The sequence below is a fragment of the Coturnix japonica genome, chromosome 3 (assembly GCF_054131305.1).
Source record: "Coturnix japonica strain WE chromosome 3, WE-NBRP24, whole genome shotgun sequence".
Lineage (NCBI taxonomy): Eukaryota > Metazoa > Chordata > Aves > Galliformes > Phasianidae > Coturnix > Coturnix japonica.
The window spans coordinates 22,692,905-22,710,724 of record NC_140665.1 but is presented as its reverse complement, the minus strand read 5'-3'; the positions used below and the strand labels follow the sequence as shown (position 1 = coordinate 22,710,724).

The following is a 17,820-nucleotide window of genomic DNA, read 5'->3' as shown; positions in this document are numbered from 1 at the left end:
TAACTAGCGAGGCTAGCTTAGGTTCATGATCCTCCTACAATCACCCTTCCCCTGTTTATCTTAAATACAGCTGTAGCTAGAGCTTATGATTCTTGTCTGGGATCATAAGATGTCAGGGAGGATCTTTTTAAGATATTCTCTCTATTAATAACCACCAAATCTCTCCTGAGGATGAGCAAATTTTACCTTTTAAAGGCCTGCGACAAGGTCAGGTTTTCAGATGGCCGATGGCTCAGCCTGAAGGTTGTGATCCAAAGCAGAGAAATGAGTGCTGCCAAATGAAGTGCATATACATTCCCAATTGTTTTTCGGCAGTGACAAAATAACCCATTTTCCTTACCCACATTTGGATAAATGGTTTAGTTTTTAAGCAACGGTAGTTCAAAGAGATAACTCAGTCTCTGATGGATAAAGCAGCATCAGTCCAAATGGGCAAGGCTTCGAAAAGTTAAAAGCAAAATCAGGTAGAAAACAGGCTCTTAATGGAAGTCCTGGATGACCTACAGTTCACTCAGTTCTCTTCAGGGCAGGGACTGCATTATTTGTCTCTGTCTTCCATAAAGCACTGAGCATATCTCAAAGCTTTTTCTAAGCAATAACATCAGTAGAAATGGAAGAAGAGAGAACTACAGAAAACTGCACTGTATCTCATCCATGCTGCTTTCTGCTAGCCAGACTCCACTTCTACATAATTCCCCTCCTGATCAAAACATTAACATAACAAAGCACAGTGGTACAGTGCCTTGTTTTGCTTTCTTTTTCTTCTATTTGTTTTAGAAGGAATCACAAATAAATCATCTTAAAGGCAAATATTTTTATTTTTTTGGGGGGGGGGGGGGGGGAAGGGGAGTAGGGGAATAATATTTTTTTTGACACATCAAGTCCAACGATTTGTAATACATTAACATTAGTAATTTACTTTAGTAGAAACGTTGGATGCAACTCAAAAATGTGTCTTTCCCCCCAACAAATCCAACTTCATACAAATTTCTTTAAATTTTTAATATAAATGCTGTGGTTTCTCCTGAAATGTACTCATTTTGTGTTGTCTCTGCATTAAATTAACAGGGAATGTAATATTCGGTGATCCAAAACAAAGAATAAATTTTTTTCCACTTCTGACCCCTGTGCAAGTTCTTCTAAATCAGTACTCTTACTAGTCCAGGTCAATCTAAGTCAGTTCTTTCTTGTAAGAACTTAAGCCTGAATTGATAATATACTTGTTGCATGAGCCAATGCAGGTGCACAAAATATGCTCCAAGGCTACATGATATACTTTTGTACGCCTGTCTGCAAAGCTAAACGATTCCAGAACTTGAAAATTTTTCATATGAATCGGATACTGTACAGATCAAGTGTAGATTGCCTTTGGTTTACGTAATATAGTACCACAGTCACACACAGTAATTTAGAGATGCAATTTATTCTTCTATTGTGCAGAAGATACAGGCTACACTGCAAATTGCAAAGCCTGCTTTATTCGGTGACAGCCAAACCTGAGCAAATAATTCACTTGAAATAACTTATGCACTGTATTTTTTTTTTTTCCAAGATTGTCTGTGAGGAGATTACAGTCACCCTGTAATATCTGGTAACTGAAATTACCCTACAGAATCCCTCACATGGTTCGCTGTTACATGCCAGATCTTCTGAGCCATGCTTAGCTGTGATTGGTAAACAAAACTTATGAAATAAGCTGCTGTCTGAATGCTCAGCAACAATCATGTTTCTTACACAACGTATGATGTGCTTTCTTTCCTTGTAGTGCCTTGTTTTATCTGGTGTGCTTTTATCAAATGCTTGGCAACCTTAGCTGAAAATGAAATTTTTTTAAAAAAAAATCATTGCTGTTCTACTGATAAGAAAACTCAGACTGCAAAGGCCAAGATTTCCTGCCTAACATCTACCTCCTGCAGTATCTTCCGTAATGTGTTTGTTGCATTACAAGATGCTGAAGGAGTACAGTTCCTACTCATCTAGAATAGGGGAAAACTTCAGCTAACCACTTTCATCAGGACAGGGAAACTTTCAATAGACAGCTTCACAACCTGATTCCAGAAGAAAACAAAGTTATTCTGCTACTTTTCACCTTTTTTTAGTTTCTTGAACAGCACAAAATATTACAAACTTGATTCTTCAGGACATGAAATTGACACCGTGCTATACAAGTAGTTCTCTTTAGAAGTAGAGAACTGAACTCTGAATATTATTATCACCCTCATTTTCCAGTAGACATTCTTCTTAGAGTTGAGCGTATGTTTTTAGAGTAATTAGGCTTATCGAGTTCCTTTACCAGGCTGCTACGAGTGACAGGTACTGGATAAAGTCACCATGAGCACTTACTTTATCACAAAAGGGCCTGACAGAATCAAAGGATAACTATCACCTTTTCAGTGTTTCAACCACCCCACTATTTATCTCCATCTATTGGATTATCACACTCCTTCCTCCTAGCTTTGCTTCAGAATGTTGTTCATAGCACTATCAGCTACCTTTTAGTGCCTCCAAACCTAAAGCTGTCACTCCAAGTTAACATAACTGCTATGAATTTCTACTTTACTTTGACTTATTGAGCTAAATATTGTTTCCAAAAAAAATCTAAAATTAAGACAATAGAAGAACGTTCAGCAAAATTATGTTTTTAATCAGGAGAGTAGAAGAAAGGCAGGTAGGGAGGCCTTTTAAAGTAAGTTTTCTGAAGTCCTAAATAGATTTTCTCATGAAAAGTAATCTGGTGAGATGGAAAGAACACCAAGAGCAACTTCTCACCGAATCACAGAATGATCTAGGTTGGAAGGGACATCAAGGATCATGAAGCTCCAAACCCCCTTCCTGGCAGAGCCACCAAACTTCCATGTTTACTAGATCAGGTTGCCCAGGGCCCCGTCCAACCTGGTCTTGAACACCTCCAAGGACGGGGCATCCACAACCTCCTCCCTGGGCAGCCTGTTCCTAATTACTACTCCTCACCACTCTTCTAGTAAAGAACTACCCCCTGACATCCAACCTAAATCTTCCCTCTTTCAACTTAAAACCATTTCTCCTTGTCCTGCTACTATTGGCCCTTTCAAAGAGTTTACTCTCCTCCTGATTATAGGTTCTCCTCAGGTACTGAAAGGCTCTCAGTGTTTCCATTGATGGGAAGAAGTTGAAGCAATCTGCACACAAGATGATTACCCTTCCTATTCACCTATGCGGAACAGGAAGGACAAGCCAATGACTTCATGCAATGCTTCTGCATGATACTAAATAATTCTTTTTTCCCCTTCTCTTTCAATTTTTCCAAACAATAAACATCTAACATCATATGGTTGCCTGTTTCTTTAACATACACCACACTAGGCTGTGATAAAGATAACCTGACTGGAGTTTTAGTAAAAAATGACTTAAGTGCTTGAGTAGAAGAGGCTATAAAAACACTCTGTGTATTTATATTTGCACACAGTGTATGTATCATCTGTGAAACTCACCCAGTATAGCAACAACCTCGTCATCCTGGATTACTTCCAAAGACCCCGAAACCACAAAGCAAAGGCTGTCGACGCTCTCACCAGCATGGTAGATCAGATCTCCTGGGGCACAGTGCACTGTCTGAAATTCCATTGCAAGTGCTCGAAGGCACCCATCGCTTGCCAGCCTAAAGGCTGGGTGCTCTTTGAAAACTTTGCGGTTCAGATGAACACAAATATCTGCTCTCATGTCCTTCGGGCATATCTGCAAAACCTGAAAAGGAAATCAGGCAGTCAATTCCTCTGCATGGCTTGAACATGACACATCACTATACATTCCTGTTTCATCCCTTAAAACACTGTTTAAATAATTGCTTTCCTCCTCCTCCTAAGTTTTCTAACCTCAGTTCATACTCTTCTACATTATATGTACTCACAAGCCACAATACTCAGTCTACTTTATAATACCTGAAGGAAAACATTTTTATCTTAGCAACATGTTCTGCAGATGTTGAATTACCACAATGAGACTCTGAGTTTTTAAGACAAAAAATAAATAAAATAATAGCACAAGAATACAGAAAGTAGTGGAGAAAAGGCTGCTGAAGGATCATTTCTAGTGGTTATGTCATGTTTTTTGAGAGGCATATTCTATAAGAAAGCTACACAAATTATATTTTCCAGGTGAGAAAAACATTGTACAGAGCAAAGCATGATCTCAATTGTTGAAAAAGGAAAAAAAGATAAAATTTATTAGAAGTTTCATTAGCTCAATATTGAGACTTGTACATATTTAAAAGTTACCCCCTCGGTAGCAGTAACAGATTTTTTTGTTAGAGCAGAAGGGATTTTGACCGTATGTGTTGGAATGTTCCAAATGCAACATTCCTCATGGCTATTGATGATGTGTCCTCCGAAGTACATAAATTGATGTTTAGCACTTCAGTACCAGTCAGGACTATTTCTGAACCTTTTTAATGTAATACAGGCAGCTGAGTGGAAAGAATGCAGAATTACTACTCCGTGTATGGGTGAAGAGTTCCTGGCAAAATCTCTGGAAACACATAACATGAACAAGGATGACAGAATCTTCAGAAGATAAAGTCTGTAAGGAAGTACACTTCAAGCACATTCTTTGAGAAAAAACATTCTGAGTAGTATGAGACTGACTCATTTTTCTTTTTGTTAATACCTATGTCTTCCAATTAAGGAGCAGTCTGGGCGAGCCTCAGTGTTAATCCCACACATTTTTCTGCATGAAAACTCTCCTGGAAAACATAAAGGTAGCACAGGAAGCACAATGGCTATGTGCCTCCACCCCTCCTTGTGGCTGTATGCAAAACCTTTGAGCAAAGAACTAAGCTCTGATCCCTCTGTGAGGAAGTGGTACCAGGACACTCCAAGGGCAAATAGCTCTACTGTTAAAATTACCTTTGGCTCCCCTCCAAGTAAGCTTTCTATTATAGATATCACTTCCAAAAAAGATATATATTTGCATAACGCTTAGTTGTAGGACATTCCTGGATGACTTTTCTCACCTGCCCCACAGTGAGCAGCCCCCAAAACCTGCCAGTTTTCAGACTTCCAGACTCACCAGAATGAGTTTGGGCAGAAAGATCAACATTTAACATGGATCACAGGCAACAGCCATAGCTGTCTCTGCAATTATCTCATTTCCTCTGACAATAAAAACATTCTGTATTTTCAGATGCCTGCCGAAATTTGGCACACACATACACTCCACAGTTACTTGAACAGCACATACACAAAAGGCTGCTGTAATAGAAATAGCAACAAGAAAACTTGAATATACAAGAGAATATTTAAAGCAAGGCTCTTATCCAAAATCCCCCTAGTTTCCCATTCTAGGAGGAAGTTAGCTATTTTTCCATTCTCTGTTTAAGATGTCTCCGTACTTCATAAAAATAAATAGGGATTAAACACATTTGAAAGCTACAGACGAACAGCAGAAGATTATCATTTATATGGGAGGTATAAAACAGATCATCACAGCTTAATTTTAGAATCTCAGCAGCTCTTGGTTAGATTATGTTATAATAGCATTTTTCTAGACTTCTGGACTGCATTTTTAGCTGATTATTCACTCCCTAGCATGACTGCAGTTAACACTGAATAGACAAACTTATGGCTTACAAAATAGTGATAAGGTTGGTTCTGTTTTAAAATTATCTTTATCTGCTTCATATGTAGAAAACTGCATTGCATTACACAGCAGCAAAACTACCACTGTTTTGTCTCTGGAGCAAAACATGTTTTATTCATTGCATGACATGTTAGAAGTTATACAGAGGCATCAAATCAGCGAAGCTCAGTTTTTATGGATTGGCAAGCCATTACTCAGCCTTAGATCGCGTTAACTTTGCAATGCAGATGAAAGTTGATTTCTTGGTTTTACATGTCATTATCAGTGGCAGCTCAGCTACAAACACAGCAGTTATTGAGATCAACACCATATTATGCTCTTTGATGCTCTGATAATTGCAGCGTTTCTCTGTTTATTAAGATAAATTTCAAGGGCTACAGCAAGTTGTGCTAGGTTTGGTTATCCAACTGTCTCCTAAGGCTTTCTTAAAGCATTGTCCTTTTACCAGAGGAAAATAGACTTTGAAGATAAGCTAAAAATTACATAGCGATTTTTTCTCACTGCTGCATTAAAACAATGACTGGAGTTTGTATTAGGGAGTGAAAGAAAGTATCAGCATTTCTTATGCTATCTATCTTCTCTAAACCTGTCTTCCGCAGTACTTAGAACCTCAGACAAAGATATTTCATGAGAAAACAGAGCATCTTTTAATCAGCACTGTCTAGCACTAAAACACCCTTTCCTTCTGAAGGCTAATTATTATGGGGAGAACTCCCAGAATCACAGTCTGAGATCTAAATAACAAACATGCTGAAGACTACTGAGGAAAGCACACAATATCCATCAGCCTCCAGACAGCACAGTGGAGGCCACATCTGCCCATAACAGTAATTTAACAATGAGACTGAAATGACTTTGTTTGCTTTAATTCCAGCATCTACGGTCCTGAATACAAGACTAAGCAACCAACCAGAAGGCTGGTGACTGGAGCTCTGGTATGATTTCCTGAATGAACCACCCCACAAACCACAGAGCAGAAGTAAAACAGTATCAATCTCCATAAAAGCTGGCAACTAATATGAGAGCAGAAAGTAGTTGTTTTTGCATTCACGTACTAGAGCAGGGTCATTTGTCATGGTAAAACACACAATGGAAATTTTACTGGTAAATTCAATTAATGAGCATGATAACATTCACCTCATGCAAGGCAGCTTTTAAACAACACATTATTATTATTATTAATGAAATCTGGATGTCATCACTGTATCTCCAGCATTACATTTAAATTCTGCCAAGGCAAAACAAATCACATTTTGCAGGCTCGCATACCTGAAAACATCTCAAAAGAAAAAACACAAAAATCTCAAAGAAATTCTGAGGCTGTACTAGAATTTGAAACTTATCTTCTCTATTTACTGCAATGCAAGCTCTTTCATTGTTTTTTCTAATACTTCATGCTGTGTAGCCAGCATGACTTCTACACACAGACTTCTACCACTAACATAATTTAGTATGACAGAATAGCTGAAATGCTGCATTTAAGAGCTTAAAATAAAGGGAAACTGCTACTCTGTACTATTTAAAGCATGTTCGTTGTCTTTATTAAGGAAGTACCTCCTGTTTATTCCAATGCAATACTTTCAGGATGTGAATTGTTCCCCTGCAGTTTAATTTACTCACCTTTTCAGTATCTATTCCTCTGGACATTGACCAGGTGGAGACAATGTAATCCATCACACGTTCACTGAGTCCTTTAGGGACCTGATAGAGCTTTAGAAAGTCTCGGACACTGTTCAGCATTTCATGATATCTGTTGGTATTAGCATACATTTGCTGAAATATGGTTGTCACATTACCAAAAATGGTTGCATACAGAAGGGCTGTAAAAAGAGAAGAATGAAAGAGATAAAAAACAACAGTTAAAATAAAATGTCTTGGGTTTTTTTTTGTTTTTTTTTTTTTTAACTTGTGTTCCATTGTGCTGTAAGAAAAGAAAAGCCAAGTCCATCCAAATGCATGCTATCCTGGTGTTTTGTCAGGAAGACCTGGTGAGCACAAGCATTTTATAGGTCAGATTTAGCACTGCAAAACAAGGACCACCACCTGTTCTTTGGTGATGGCAAGCCTTGCAGCACAGACCTCCTGAACCACAACTATTTCTCTGTCTAGCAGACAATCCAGTGGCATCAAAACACTTATGGAACCGCAATAGAAGATACAAGAATTCTAAGACAAATAGCTTGACAGCAAATACTTTAAAATTTCATCTCTGGTTTATGGTGCCTGTGTTGAAACGCCATCAGTGACGGATTTCCAAGCGCTAAGTGCATTACCGCAGTAGTAAGCCGAGTCATCATTACCCACCTCAGTGTGACAACAACAATGTATCAAAGCAGAAGATGGAATATGCAATAAACAGCTACCACGGGTCAGTGATTTATAGACGTAACTTTAATAATACATAAAAACTTGTATTATGTTTTACACTCCTCAGGCAGAACAGCAAGGCCTGAGGCAAGAGCTAAAGCCCTCAATAAGCTGTCCATATCGCTCTTCTGATTGCATCAGGCACAGCTGGTGGATCAACAAGTCTTTAATAAAAAGCATGTGATAGAACAAAAGGCAATATATCCAGTAGTATTCCAAGCAAATGAAAGTACACAGGATTGGAGAAAATCTGCCTTCCAAAGCCCAAGATAGGACAGCGGGTTGGTGGGAATCTTGGTGGTCATGGCTTGCAGAGGCTGGGGCTCTTTAAGCAAAACCGGCTTTGAATAAAAGGGAAGGACAGGAGGCCTCACAGTGAGCTTTCCTACATCAGGGAGCAGGTCAGTGACCAGTAGGTGAGAGGCTGAGTACAGAAGGAGAGGAGAAGTTAGATAGCAGTTAACCACTGGTAAGTGCTCTGGCTCACTGAGTATCTTCTCCCCTTTGCCGTTTCCTATCCCATCAAGCAGGCATTGAATTGTCAACATCAAAAATGTTCCACTCCAAGAAAAAAAAAAAAAGTAAATAACAGAAAAGTCATATTTATAAAAGATATCTTTTTTGCTTTACCTAAATTATTGCTGTTATTTCTTCCCACGCCCTCTTTATACAAACATATATATTTATTCCTTCGAGAGCACAGCTATTTATTCAGGTCAGCATTGTATTCACATATCCTTAAGCCAACTAAGATGCTTTATGATTTTATGACAAACAAAAAAAAAAACACATTAGTAATGTGTAAGAGAAGCTTACAGGACAGTCTTTTCCCTGATAACTGAGAGATGCAATTCAAAATTAGACTAGCTCAAGGCTTTTAAACAGCTGTTCCTCTACATAATTCTTTCCTGACATTGTACGATTTCTTTGATTTTCATGAGTCCTTGCAGAGATCAGCTCTCTTCTTTTCCAACTATCCCCCATACAGATGAGCAGGAACTGGGGCCTGGGGGCACTGGCCTGGCTTAGACAGCCAATCTACCTACCTCTTTACTCTCTCAATCCATTAAATTGATCAGAAAGCACTAGAAAGTATTAATATTCGTATCCACTGAGCAAACCCTGAATCAAATATGAATGAGGCTTCATTATGCTTAAGGAATGCCAGACAGGTTAACAGCTGCATGGGATTTCCAGGCTTTAGCCTATCATAGCTGTTTCTGTAGACATGGAGTTTTACTATCAGCAATGACACAAATAAAAACATCTATTAAAAGGGAGAGTAAGGAAGGCAGCTCAACTTTAGGTCAGACAATTCCAGAACTTCAGAACTTTTCTTTCCATACAGGAGGCTACTCAAACCGAACCACATTATTACACTTAAAAACGCAAATCTAAACTTCCCTAAATAAGCCCATCAAAAGAGAACTCAAGCCTCAAAAAAAAGGTTGCATCACAGTGCCCTGGGTCTCTTGGTTTCCATAGTGTGATCCTTTCTTCATCAACATACATCCTGAAAACTGAATTCAAGAGAGACCTACAAGGCAATTAGAAAATCTTAATGCCCGGTCCTACACTCCAGTTAGATTACCTTTCTCCTAAAAACCCACTCTTTTGGCAGGCTCCTGAGCTGTTTCTGCAAAAGAGCAAAGGGAGACCATATAAAGCATTCACTGAATCTCACATGAGACCCTTCCCTTATATCTCAAATTAAGCCTCACCAAACAGGTGGTAAGAGGGGTTTACCACTTACTGCAAGTCAAGTGTTTTCTTCCATCAAACAATAATAAGATGCCAATTTCCTTTGAAACATGAATACAAAAATGTGCAAATTTGGTTTTTAAAAGAGATCAATATAGAGATATGGCACAGATACAGTAAGAGATATGGTGACTAGAAATGCATAGATTATTTCTCTGAAAGTCTGATGCAATGAGCCCTGAACAGTAAAGAAATGCTTGAGGAGAAAGAGGAAGAAAAAAAAAATAAAAAATTGACTATATATACTGCTTAATCTGTGAATACTTTGTAGTTTAATAGCATTATCTTTCCCTTAATATGTCCTGTTCAGCTCTCTGCAATGCGGATGCAAACATGACCACTGGAATGTTGCTGCTGCACACCTTACTTATGCGGACCTTTACCAGGATCCCCGCAAAAACACCCAAAAATTCTGCAGTCCCACTGATGGAACAGGGTGGGTCACCCACAAAAATCATTCTTCCAGCAGCCAATACAATGTTGAAAATTGATGACAAATAAGTCACAGGGACACAAGCAAATACTTACCTGTGGATTTCTGGACAACAGTATTTGTGGGCATACAACTGTCTGTCATGCTCTGGCAAATGGCAAGACCTACAGATTCAGTACTTTGGGATGCATAGCTCCGTACCAACAAAGGTGAAATGGTCTCCATCTATCCCATTACTGTCCAGTTACATTAAGGCTAAAGAAATTTGATTCTTCATTTGAATTATTATGAGGTGAGCAATCCTAGAGCAATTTCCACTGCAAACTGCAGCTACTGTGCTCCAGTATGACCAATTATCTTAGCAAGAAAAATTATTCCTGCGTATATTAATTTTTATTAAATACAATTTAATAAAAATATAAATTATATATATATATATATATATATATCCAAACTCACAATCCTTAATTTATTATTAGCTAACCACTTTATAACTATTAAAGACATTAAAGTCAAGGATTTTTGGAGCCTAAAATTGGGTAGGTACATTAGCATATTAAAAAGTGACCTCTTCTGCTTAGAAATAGTTAGCTATGTCCCTTTTCCTTCTTCCAAAGGAATAATGAAATAAATCCATTGCAATACATTGCTGCCTCAGAAAGATTTCAGAATCAAACCCTACCAGAGGAAGCTGGGGAATTTAGTTTCGAGCAAAATCTCAAGATCTTTGTTCTCATGATAGACTGAATCATGTGATATCAGCCCATCACCCTGTAACAGTACCATGTCATACATTTTCACATCCAACATCTAAAGCTCCCTGGAGCTGCTGGAGTTTATTGTGCTGCCTTGCAAACCACATAGAAACTATCAATTCCTTAGTAGTCTTAGGCACAAAGGACAAAAGGAAGAAAGAGAAAAAACATGGGAAGGAGAAGATTCAAGCAAGGCAACAGGCGCACCATGCAGTAAGGTCACAAATGTGACCTCAAGATCTTCTTGGATACATCAGCTGGAAAGAGGCTCTGTGGCAGGTTTAGAGGAGCAGCCTGCTCTAACAGTGCCTACAGAGCTGTACCACATCAAGCAGAGAGCAAACACTTCCACGAATGTCAAGATCCCTCAGAAAGCAAAGAGGTTTTCTGTCATCACCAAGACATAAATATTCTTCTCTGACAATAGATAAAGAAAAACGTTGTCCCCAGCAACGTCACTACTCATTTACAATGCAGTCTGTGTCACCCCATTTAAACTAGTGTTTAAATAACGTCAAAGATAAAAGCGTAGTAATTTCAATAGCCAATTACTTGCATAAGTGAATCATGAAGGTCAGACACAGGTTGGAAAGGTCACCAAATAATCTGCTACTTTTTATGATGTAACAAATAAGAATAGAGAAATAAATACAAGTCACTGTAGGTCTCAGCACAGATAAAAGACCTGGGATCTGATTTTAGAATTATCAGAGGAAGAATTTCTATCTGTAAGAATGAGAGGTTTGAAATTACCCCAATTACAGAAGTAAGTGCTGCATGCGGTTCCTGAGATGAATCATCAGACTGCTGATTTGTTCAAAATGCACTCATCCAAAGCCCCTGCATGCAAGATGTGTGCACAAGAACTACACAGCAACAAGTGAGACCAACGCCACCCAGTGAACTGCCTCTTACATCTTGCCCTGACGTGCACAGCTCTTTCTAAATCTGAACTACCTTAATTCTGCAGCTTCTGGAAAGCTGATCCGGAAAGTCTGCCTCCATTTAATTTTTTCTTATTGTTACTTTTATATTTAAAGTTCATATGAGTTTAAAGTTCATGTATGAGTTCATACAGGAGCTGACAGAAAGCACAGCTTTGGAAATTTGTGCTCCATCATTTCTCACTGAAGATGAAACAGAACAATAAATTTACCACAACAAAATGCATCCCCCAAAGGCATTTTTCAGATAACAAACACACTGTGAGGTCACACAAAATTAACATCAATCAGATAAAATGAAAGGCAGAAATTAACAGCATTAAGGATTACAACATAATTATATGAGAAAAACACGTTGTTTTTACATGTGCAATTAGAACAATGTAAGAACTTATAATTGCTTGAGATTAGGGGTCTCGATTAGTGGTAATTATCACTACTTAAGAGTAGAGTGTGCAGTTAAAACAAAAACACTGAACTGTTAATTACAGTCAGCAAGCCAATACCAAACTGAACAGGTATCTTCTAAAGGCATCATTTACAGTACTAGCTTAATCAAATTATTACTTGTAGTCTTGCAACCTGCAGTTGGAGCACCTAAAATACAACTGACTTACCTAGTAGCTATATTAACTTCTAGAGTATTAGCCGGTTTAAATATGCTGCACCATTTTCTATCAAGATGCAGAGCTGGTTAATTTGTTTCTTCTTAGAAGGCTATGCATATTAAAACCATTATTCTTACCTGTAATTTTATCTACTTTTATTATTATTATTATTAAAATAATGAATAGATATGCAGTATCATTCAGCCAGTAAAAAATAAAAGTAAAAATAAACATAATCTAGGAGGTCAGTTAAGATTACACAGTTTATGAATTTTCTCAATATGTAGCATTTTCCACAAGGTATAGAACAAATTACAATTATTACTATCTTAGCATGTACATCAATTCCTGAACTTCACAACCTGGGAAAGAGATGTTATTTGAAGTGAAAGCAAATCCCCAGAGGAACTCCTCCCGTGCTGTTCAGAAGCTGTTAGTACTTGCATTTCCCATGGCTCTCTGCTCTTCTAGATAGAAATGAAGCACCGCTTCACATCCTGCCTTCTTCACTACACCAGCTCGCAAATTACAAGCTTAGGTAGTACACAACAAGAAGTAAGGCAGTGGTGATGGCAAAGATTAAAAAATGAGCACACTGCTATCAGCTGAGCAAGCCCAAAAGGAAACTCAACAACAAAAAGCAAAGCAGCAAGTCTGAAACAGCCACATAGGATATAAACATCAAGATATGTCGCAGAACTGCTTGACTTGTGGGATTAAAGATGAGCGACCACAAGCAAATTACATTAAACTCTTAATCGAATTCTACTGCAAATATTCTCATGCTCATCACCACATTTGCTGAAATCACAATGCTCATGACAGATGAAACATAAAAGAAACACAGGGCTCCAGCAACAGTGGAAACATCACACTTCCAGTAAGACAGGCCACTAGAGATGGCTAAACAACAGAGCATTAGGGATACAGTTTTTTCACAAAAACAAGCAAGCAAACAAAACCCAAGAACTGCAGCAGAATGAGAATCAGAGATATAAACAATGGACCAGCTGCTCTACCAGCAACTACTAAAGCTAAAGAAGTAGAGACATCTGTGCACCTTAAAATAGGCTATCAACACTGTACAGGGCATGAAAGGAAGGGATATGAGAAGCTGCAGAGCAAACACCATGAACAAGTCCTACTGTTTCATTTCTCACCCACATTCCTAATAATAAGAAATAAAAGCAGATAGCTACTGTAGCAGCAGAGACCCAAAAGTCATGCATACAACTTCCTCTAACCTCAGGAACTTGAGACCAATTATATTTTGCCAGTTTAGGGCTTAATATGGAAGAAAAGAAGTGTTGGTAAAACACCAAGTTACTGAAGAACTCCAGGGTCCCTAAGGATGCTTCAGAAGTGAAGTTTCTTGATTTATATTTGATCTGGCAGCACCTCGCAGCTGGTAGCTGCAATCGCAGGTGTTCCAGCTCAGAAGAATTTCACAAGCCCAAGTATCATGGGCAGCACGAATCTGTAACTAGTTTTGCTTTTGCCTTCAGCTGAGATAAACAGCATGGGAAAACACAGACCCAAACCAATCAGAGCAGCAATCAGAGCCAAAAGTGAATAGAAGCCAAGATTCAGATTGGATATTACAAAAAATTTCTTCTCAGAAAGAGTGGCAAGGCAGTGTCACAGGCTGCCCATGGAGGTGGTGGAGTCACCATCCCTGGAGGTGCTCAAGATCCATGGAGGTGTGGCACTTAGGAACATGGTCAGTGGGCTTGGGGGTGATGGGTTGATGGCCGGACTAAATGATCTCAGTGCTGTCTTCCAACCTTCATGATTCTATGGTTCTTTAAGACACAAACATTGTGCTAAAAGAATTAAAGAGAAGAGCATCCTTCAGAGTTACAGAGATTATCAAGTTAGTAGACTGAATTCCCAGCAATGTGCTTTTATCACGTCCAGGAAAGAAGGGCTGTAGGTTCTTATTCTATAAGGTAACAGCATTTGCACATCAAAGAGTTCATCTGGATCTTCTCAGTGAAATTATCCAAAGGCATGAATATTTCTGCAAGGCCCTGCACTTTCACTAACTGGTTAGACACAGTGAACTTAACATCATTTTACATCCAAAGCTGCATCATAAAACAAATATATGTTCTGCCTCCAATTACAGGTAAGTTCTTAAACTTGCAGGATAACTATGACTAAATGCAAACACAGTAATGCCTAGCCATTAACTGAAATTAAGGCCTTAACCTCCAACACCAGAAAGACTTTCAAGGGTCATTACAATTTAATCAGCAAGTCCACAGACAGCTTCTTGTCGAATCAATTTTTATTTCAACCAACATATAAAATATAGGATGGTAAAAGCAATGAGCAAGAGGATAAGCAAAGGGAAATGTCAGCAAGACTATTCATGAAGGGCCTTAAATGGGAAGCACTATCTTGATGATGCTTTAAGTTTTAAGCATATGTTCTCTAGTGAATGCTAAGCTTTGCTCTTGACCACACCAATTTGATTATCAAGATGGAACAATGTACAAACAGATTACAGCTGCAAAAACCACCCCTTTTCTAAGAATATCAGGCCAGATTCACCACAGGGCCAATTTTATCAACGTGGGATGACTTTAGCTCTGTGTTCACTAGCAGGTTTCATCATGAGGAGAATTATTAAAATAGTAAAATCTGATTAAATCCTCAGCAATTTGCAAGAAAGGACACCATTTTACTGTTTTGTAGAATTTTATGGACAATAAAATTTAAATTGTCTAGAAAATTGAAATGGATTTCCATTTCATTTCCCAGCACTAATGAACAGATCACCATTTAAATGAAGGCTGAGACATTTAAGGGCATCATTTTTCTTCCACAATTTATACAGGGTAACACATGACCATTTTCAATTACTTGGTTAAAATTAAATCTCCAGATACTGCTTTCAGAGTTTTGCTGATTTGCGCCAGTATGAACACTTTTGCTTTGAAAGCTGTGTTTTATCTACCAACATTCAAGTTATCTGAAATGACCCCCAATTAGAAGTAAACTCTGAATTTTTTAATCTATTACTGAAACAGATCTACACATATAAAAAACAAAAACAAAAAAAAACAAAACAAAAAAAAAAGCTCAGAAAAGATCAAAGAAAAACCTGTTTTCTCTTAAACTACTTAAATTTCTGTTCTTCTGGCTCCTCTGTTTACCCCATTTCCTCTGTGATTTGTATGAATTTTTCCACAAAGCCTTGGGAGAGGAAATTCTAGAGAGGCTTCAGATCTTTACCTGACCTTTCTGGCTCTTTCCTTACAATGCTGCTGTGAATTCTCCAGCTTTGCACCTCAGGCCCATTCCTCTTGGCAGTTTCTGAGCCTGCTTTTGCAATAACCAGCCTGTGGTATTTGGGTGTCCAGAAACAGACATGAATTTTGTACGACCATGCCATCATCTAACACATACATACATACTGAATCCTAGTCTATATTTCCCTCCAGCTCTGACACAACAAGATTTTGCTGGCAAAAGTCACTTGCAGAGAACTGCCCAAGCATCATTCTCTTACTTTGAAGTTCAGTATTTAAAGTAAATCTCACAATGATAAATGGATCCAGGTAGATTCCCTCTACTTCCAACAGAGCGCCCAAGCTATGGGTGGCTATATTTCATGCTCAGTATGTTTGAATCTGCATTTAGCAACAAGAACACTAGGAGGAAGGACCCAAGGCCTCCCCTGAGGCTGCAATGATCTCACTTCTCATTAGACTTAAAACCTTAACTCATTTATGCATTTAAACACAAGCTTTAAACACTCTTCTACAGGTGTGAGCATGTATGCCCGCAATTAAAGTTAAGGACACAGGAGAACTACTGAGACAAAGCAGCACTTATCAACAACTAACTTACAAGCACTAACTTTCAAAAGCTTTTGCATTTAATACAGCAAGTACATCTCTGTCTTTTTTTAGGCTTTGTCTTTTCTTGGGGAAAAAAAAATGAAAAGGTAAAATTTTAATGCCTACTAATTATCCCAGTATAAAAGCAGAGTGGGATGAAGGCAATATGGTTTCATTGTGAAGTGAAACAGGTGGGTGGCAGTGCTGCCCTCACCCAACCTGCTGATATAAAAATTGCACATCTCCTGTCCAACACCAGATTCCACAGAAAAATTACTTCCTTGGATTAACTGCATTGTACCCAAAATTAATACCAAAAAGATAGTTAAACAACACCCTCAAAACAGATTATGTATTTTAGAGGAAGCTGGGGGTCTTTTGTAGCATACGTGGTCTATGCTGACTAGCACTTTCCAATCTAAATTTGCTCCAAGCAGTCCTGCAAAACATTATCAATACATTAGCTGCGCAGAGATTGTGATAAGGAACCAAGGTGACAGGCCTGCCAGCTGGAGTTAGAGCACCACTACTCTTGACCCAATGGCATAGACAAAGTTGAATGGATACCTGAGTGAAAGACAATTAATTCTCACTTCAGGTTCACTTTGATGTGGAAGCAAGCCCCTAAAGCAGTTGCATTTAACTGACTGTGCTATATCTGACTGTTTTGCTTCCCTGTAGGCTCAGGTTCTGAGGCTTCTGATGCAACAACATTGCTAAACCAGGCTCCTGGGGTAGTTACTTTGATAATCACAGAAAGACTGCAAGATGCTTCTTCTTTAGCTGGCTCTGGGCAACCTGCAAATCCCACCTTGTACATACACATACTTTACTTCTGGGTACAACAAGTACAAACAAGTTATGTGACTGTACTTCATACAGGGTTTTCAAAAGCTTCCTAAACAAACCTAAGAACAATCTGGTCTAAAAGCTTCCCTTTTCTTATGTCATTAAGCAATTACAAATATTTCAGTTTTTTGGTTTTTTTATAAAACAAATAAGAATACTGACATTTTTAATTATACCAGGTAAGCCAGTGAAGTCAGCAATAAAGAATATGTTCACAGGTGTTTAAGGTGGTTGAAGAATAATTGTCACCAGAATGACTGGGGCTGAGTCATGCTCCTCCCACACACTAATCACAGATGTGCTTGCAAACCAGAATCAATAGGTGCATCCACTATGTGCAAGAATGTGAAACAGCGAAAGCTCACAGCCAGTGGATTCTCTAGGGGGCCTGCTCTACTGATGAGTGAAAAGAGAGATTAGCGAAGACATAAGAGCTTATCAAAAATAAACGAAGCAACCATTTGGGTTTTTAATGAGAAACCATGGATGACTGAACGTGAGAAGAGCATTTTTCTCTGGAGTAGCAAAGAGTGTTATAGCCTAACTTTCAGAAATGGGTAATCATTACTGTCCCTGTGGCTCCAATCTTGAAAGCATTTGTATTCCAGGCTGACTCTGCTGTATTATTACAACTCAGCAAAG

The 17,820-nt window shown here is 38.4% G+C and overlaps 1 protein-coding gene across 6 annotated transcripts in view; it reads right to left on the bottom strand.

Annotated features, from left to right (window-relative positions):
- Positions 1 to 17,820, bottom strand: part of KCNH1 (potassium voltage-gated channel subfamily H member 1) — a 164,178-nt gene that overhangs the window by 78,303 nt on the left and 68,055 nt on the right. For all 6 annotated transcript variants that reach the window (XR_001553869.3, XR_001553870.3, XR_001553868.3 and 3 more), the window contains exons 8-9: positions 7,234 to 7,433; positions 3,471 to 3,723 (exon numbers count right to left, since the gene is read on the bottom strand). Coding sequence is in view for 2 of the 6 variants with exons in the window: in XM_015857406.3 (XP_015712892.2) it covers positions 3,471 to 3,723; positions 7,234 to 7,433 (453 nt within the window). In the remaining 4 variants the exon portion in view is untranslated. The remainder of the gene's footprint in view (positions 1 to 3,470; positions 3,724 to 7,233; positions 7,434 to 17,820) is intronic.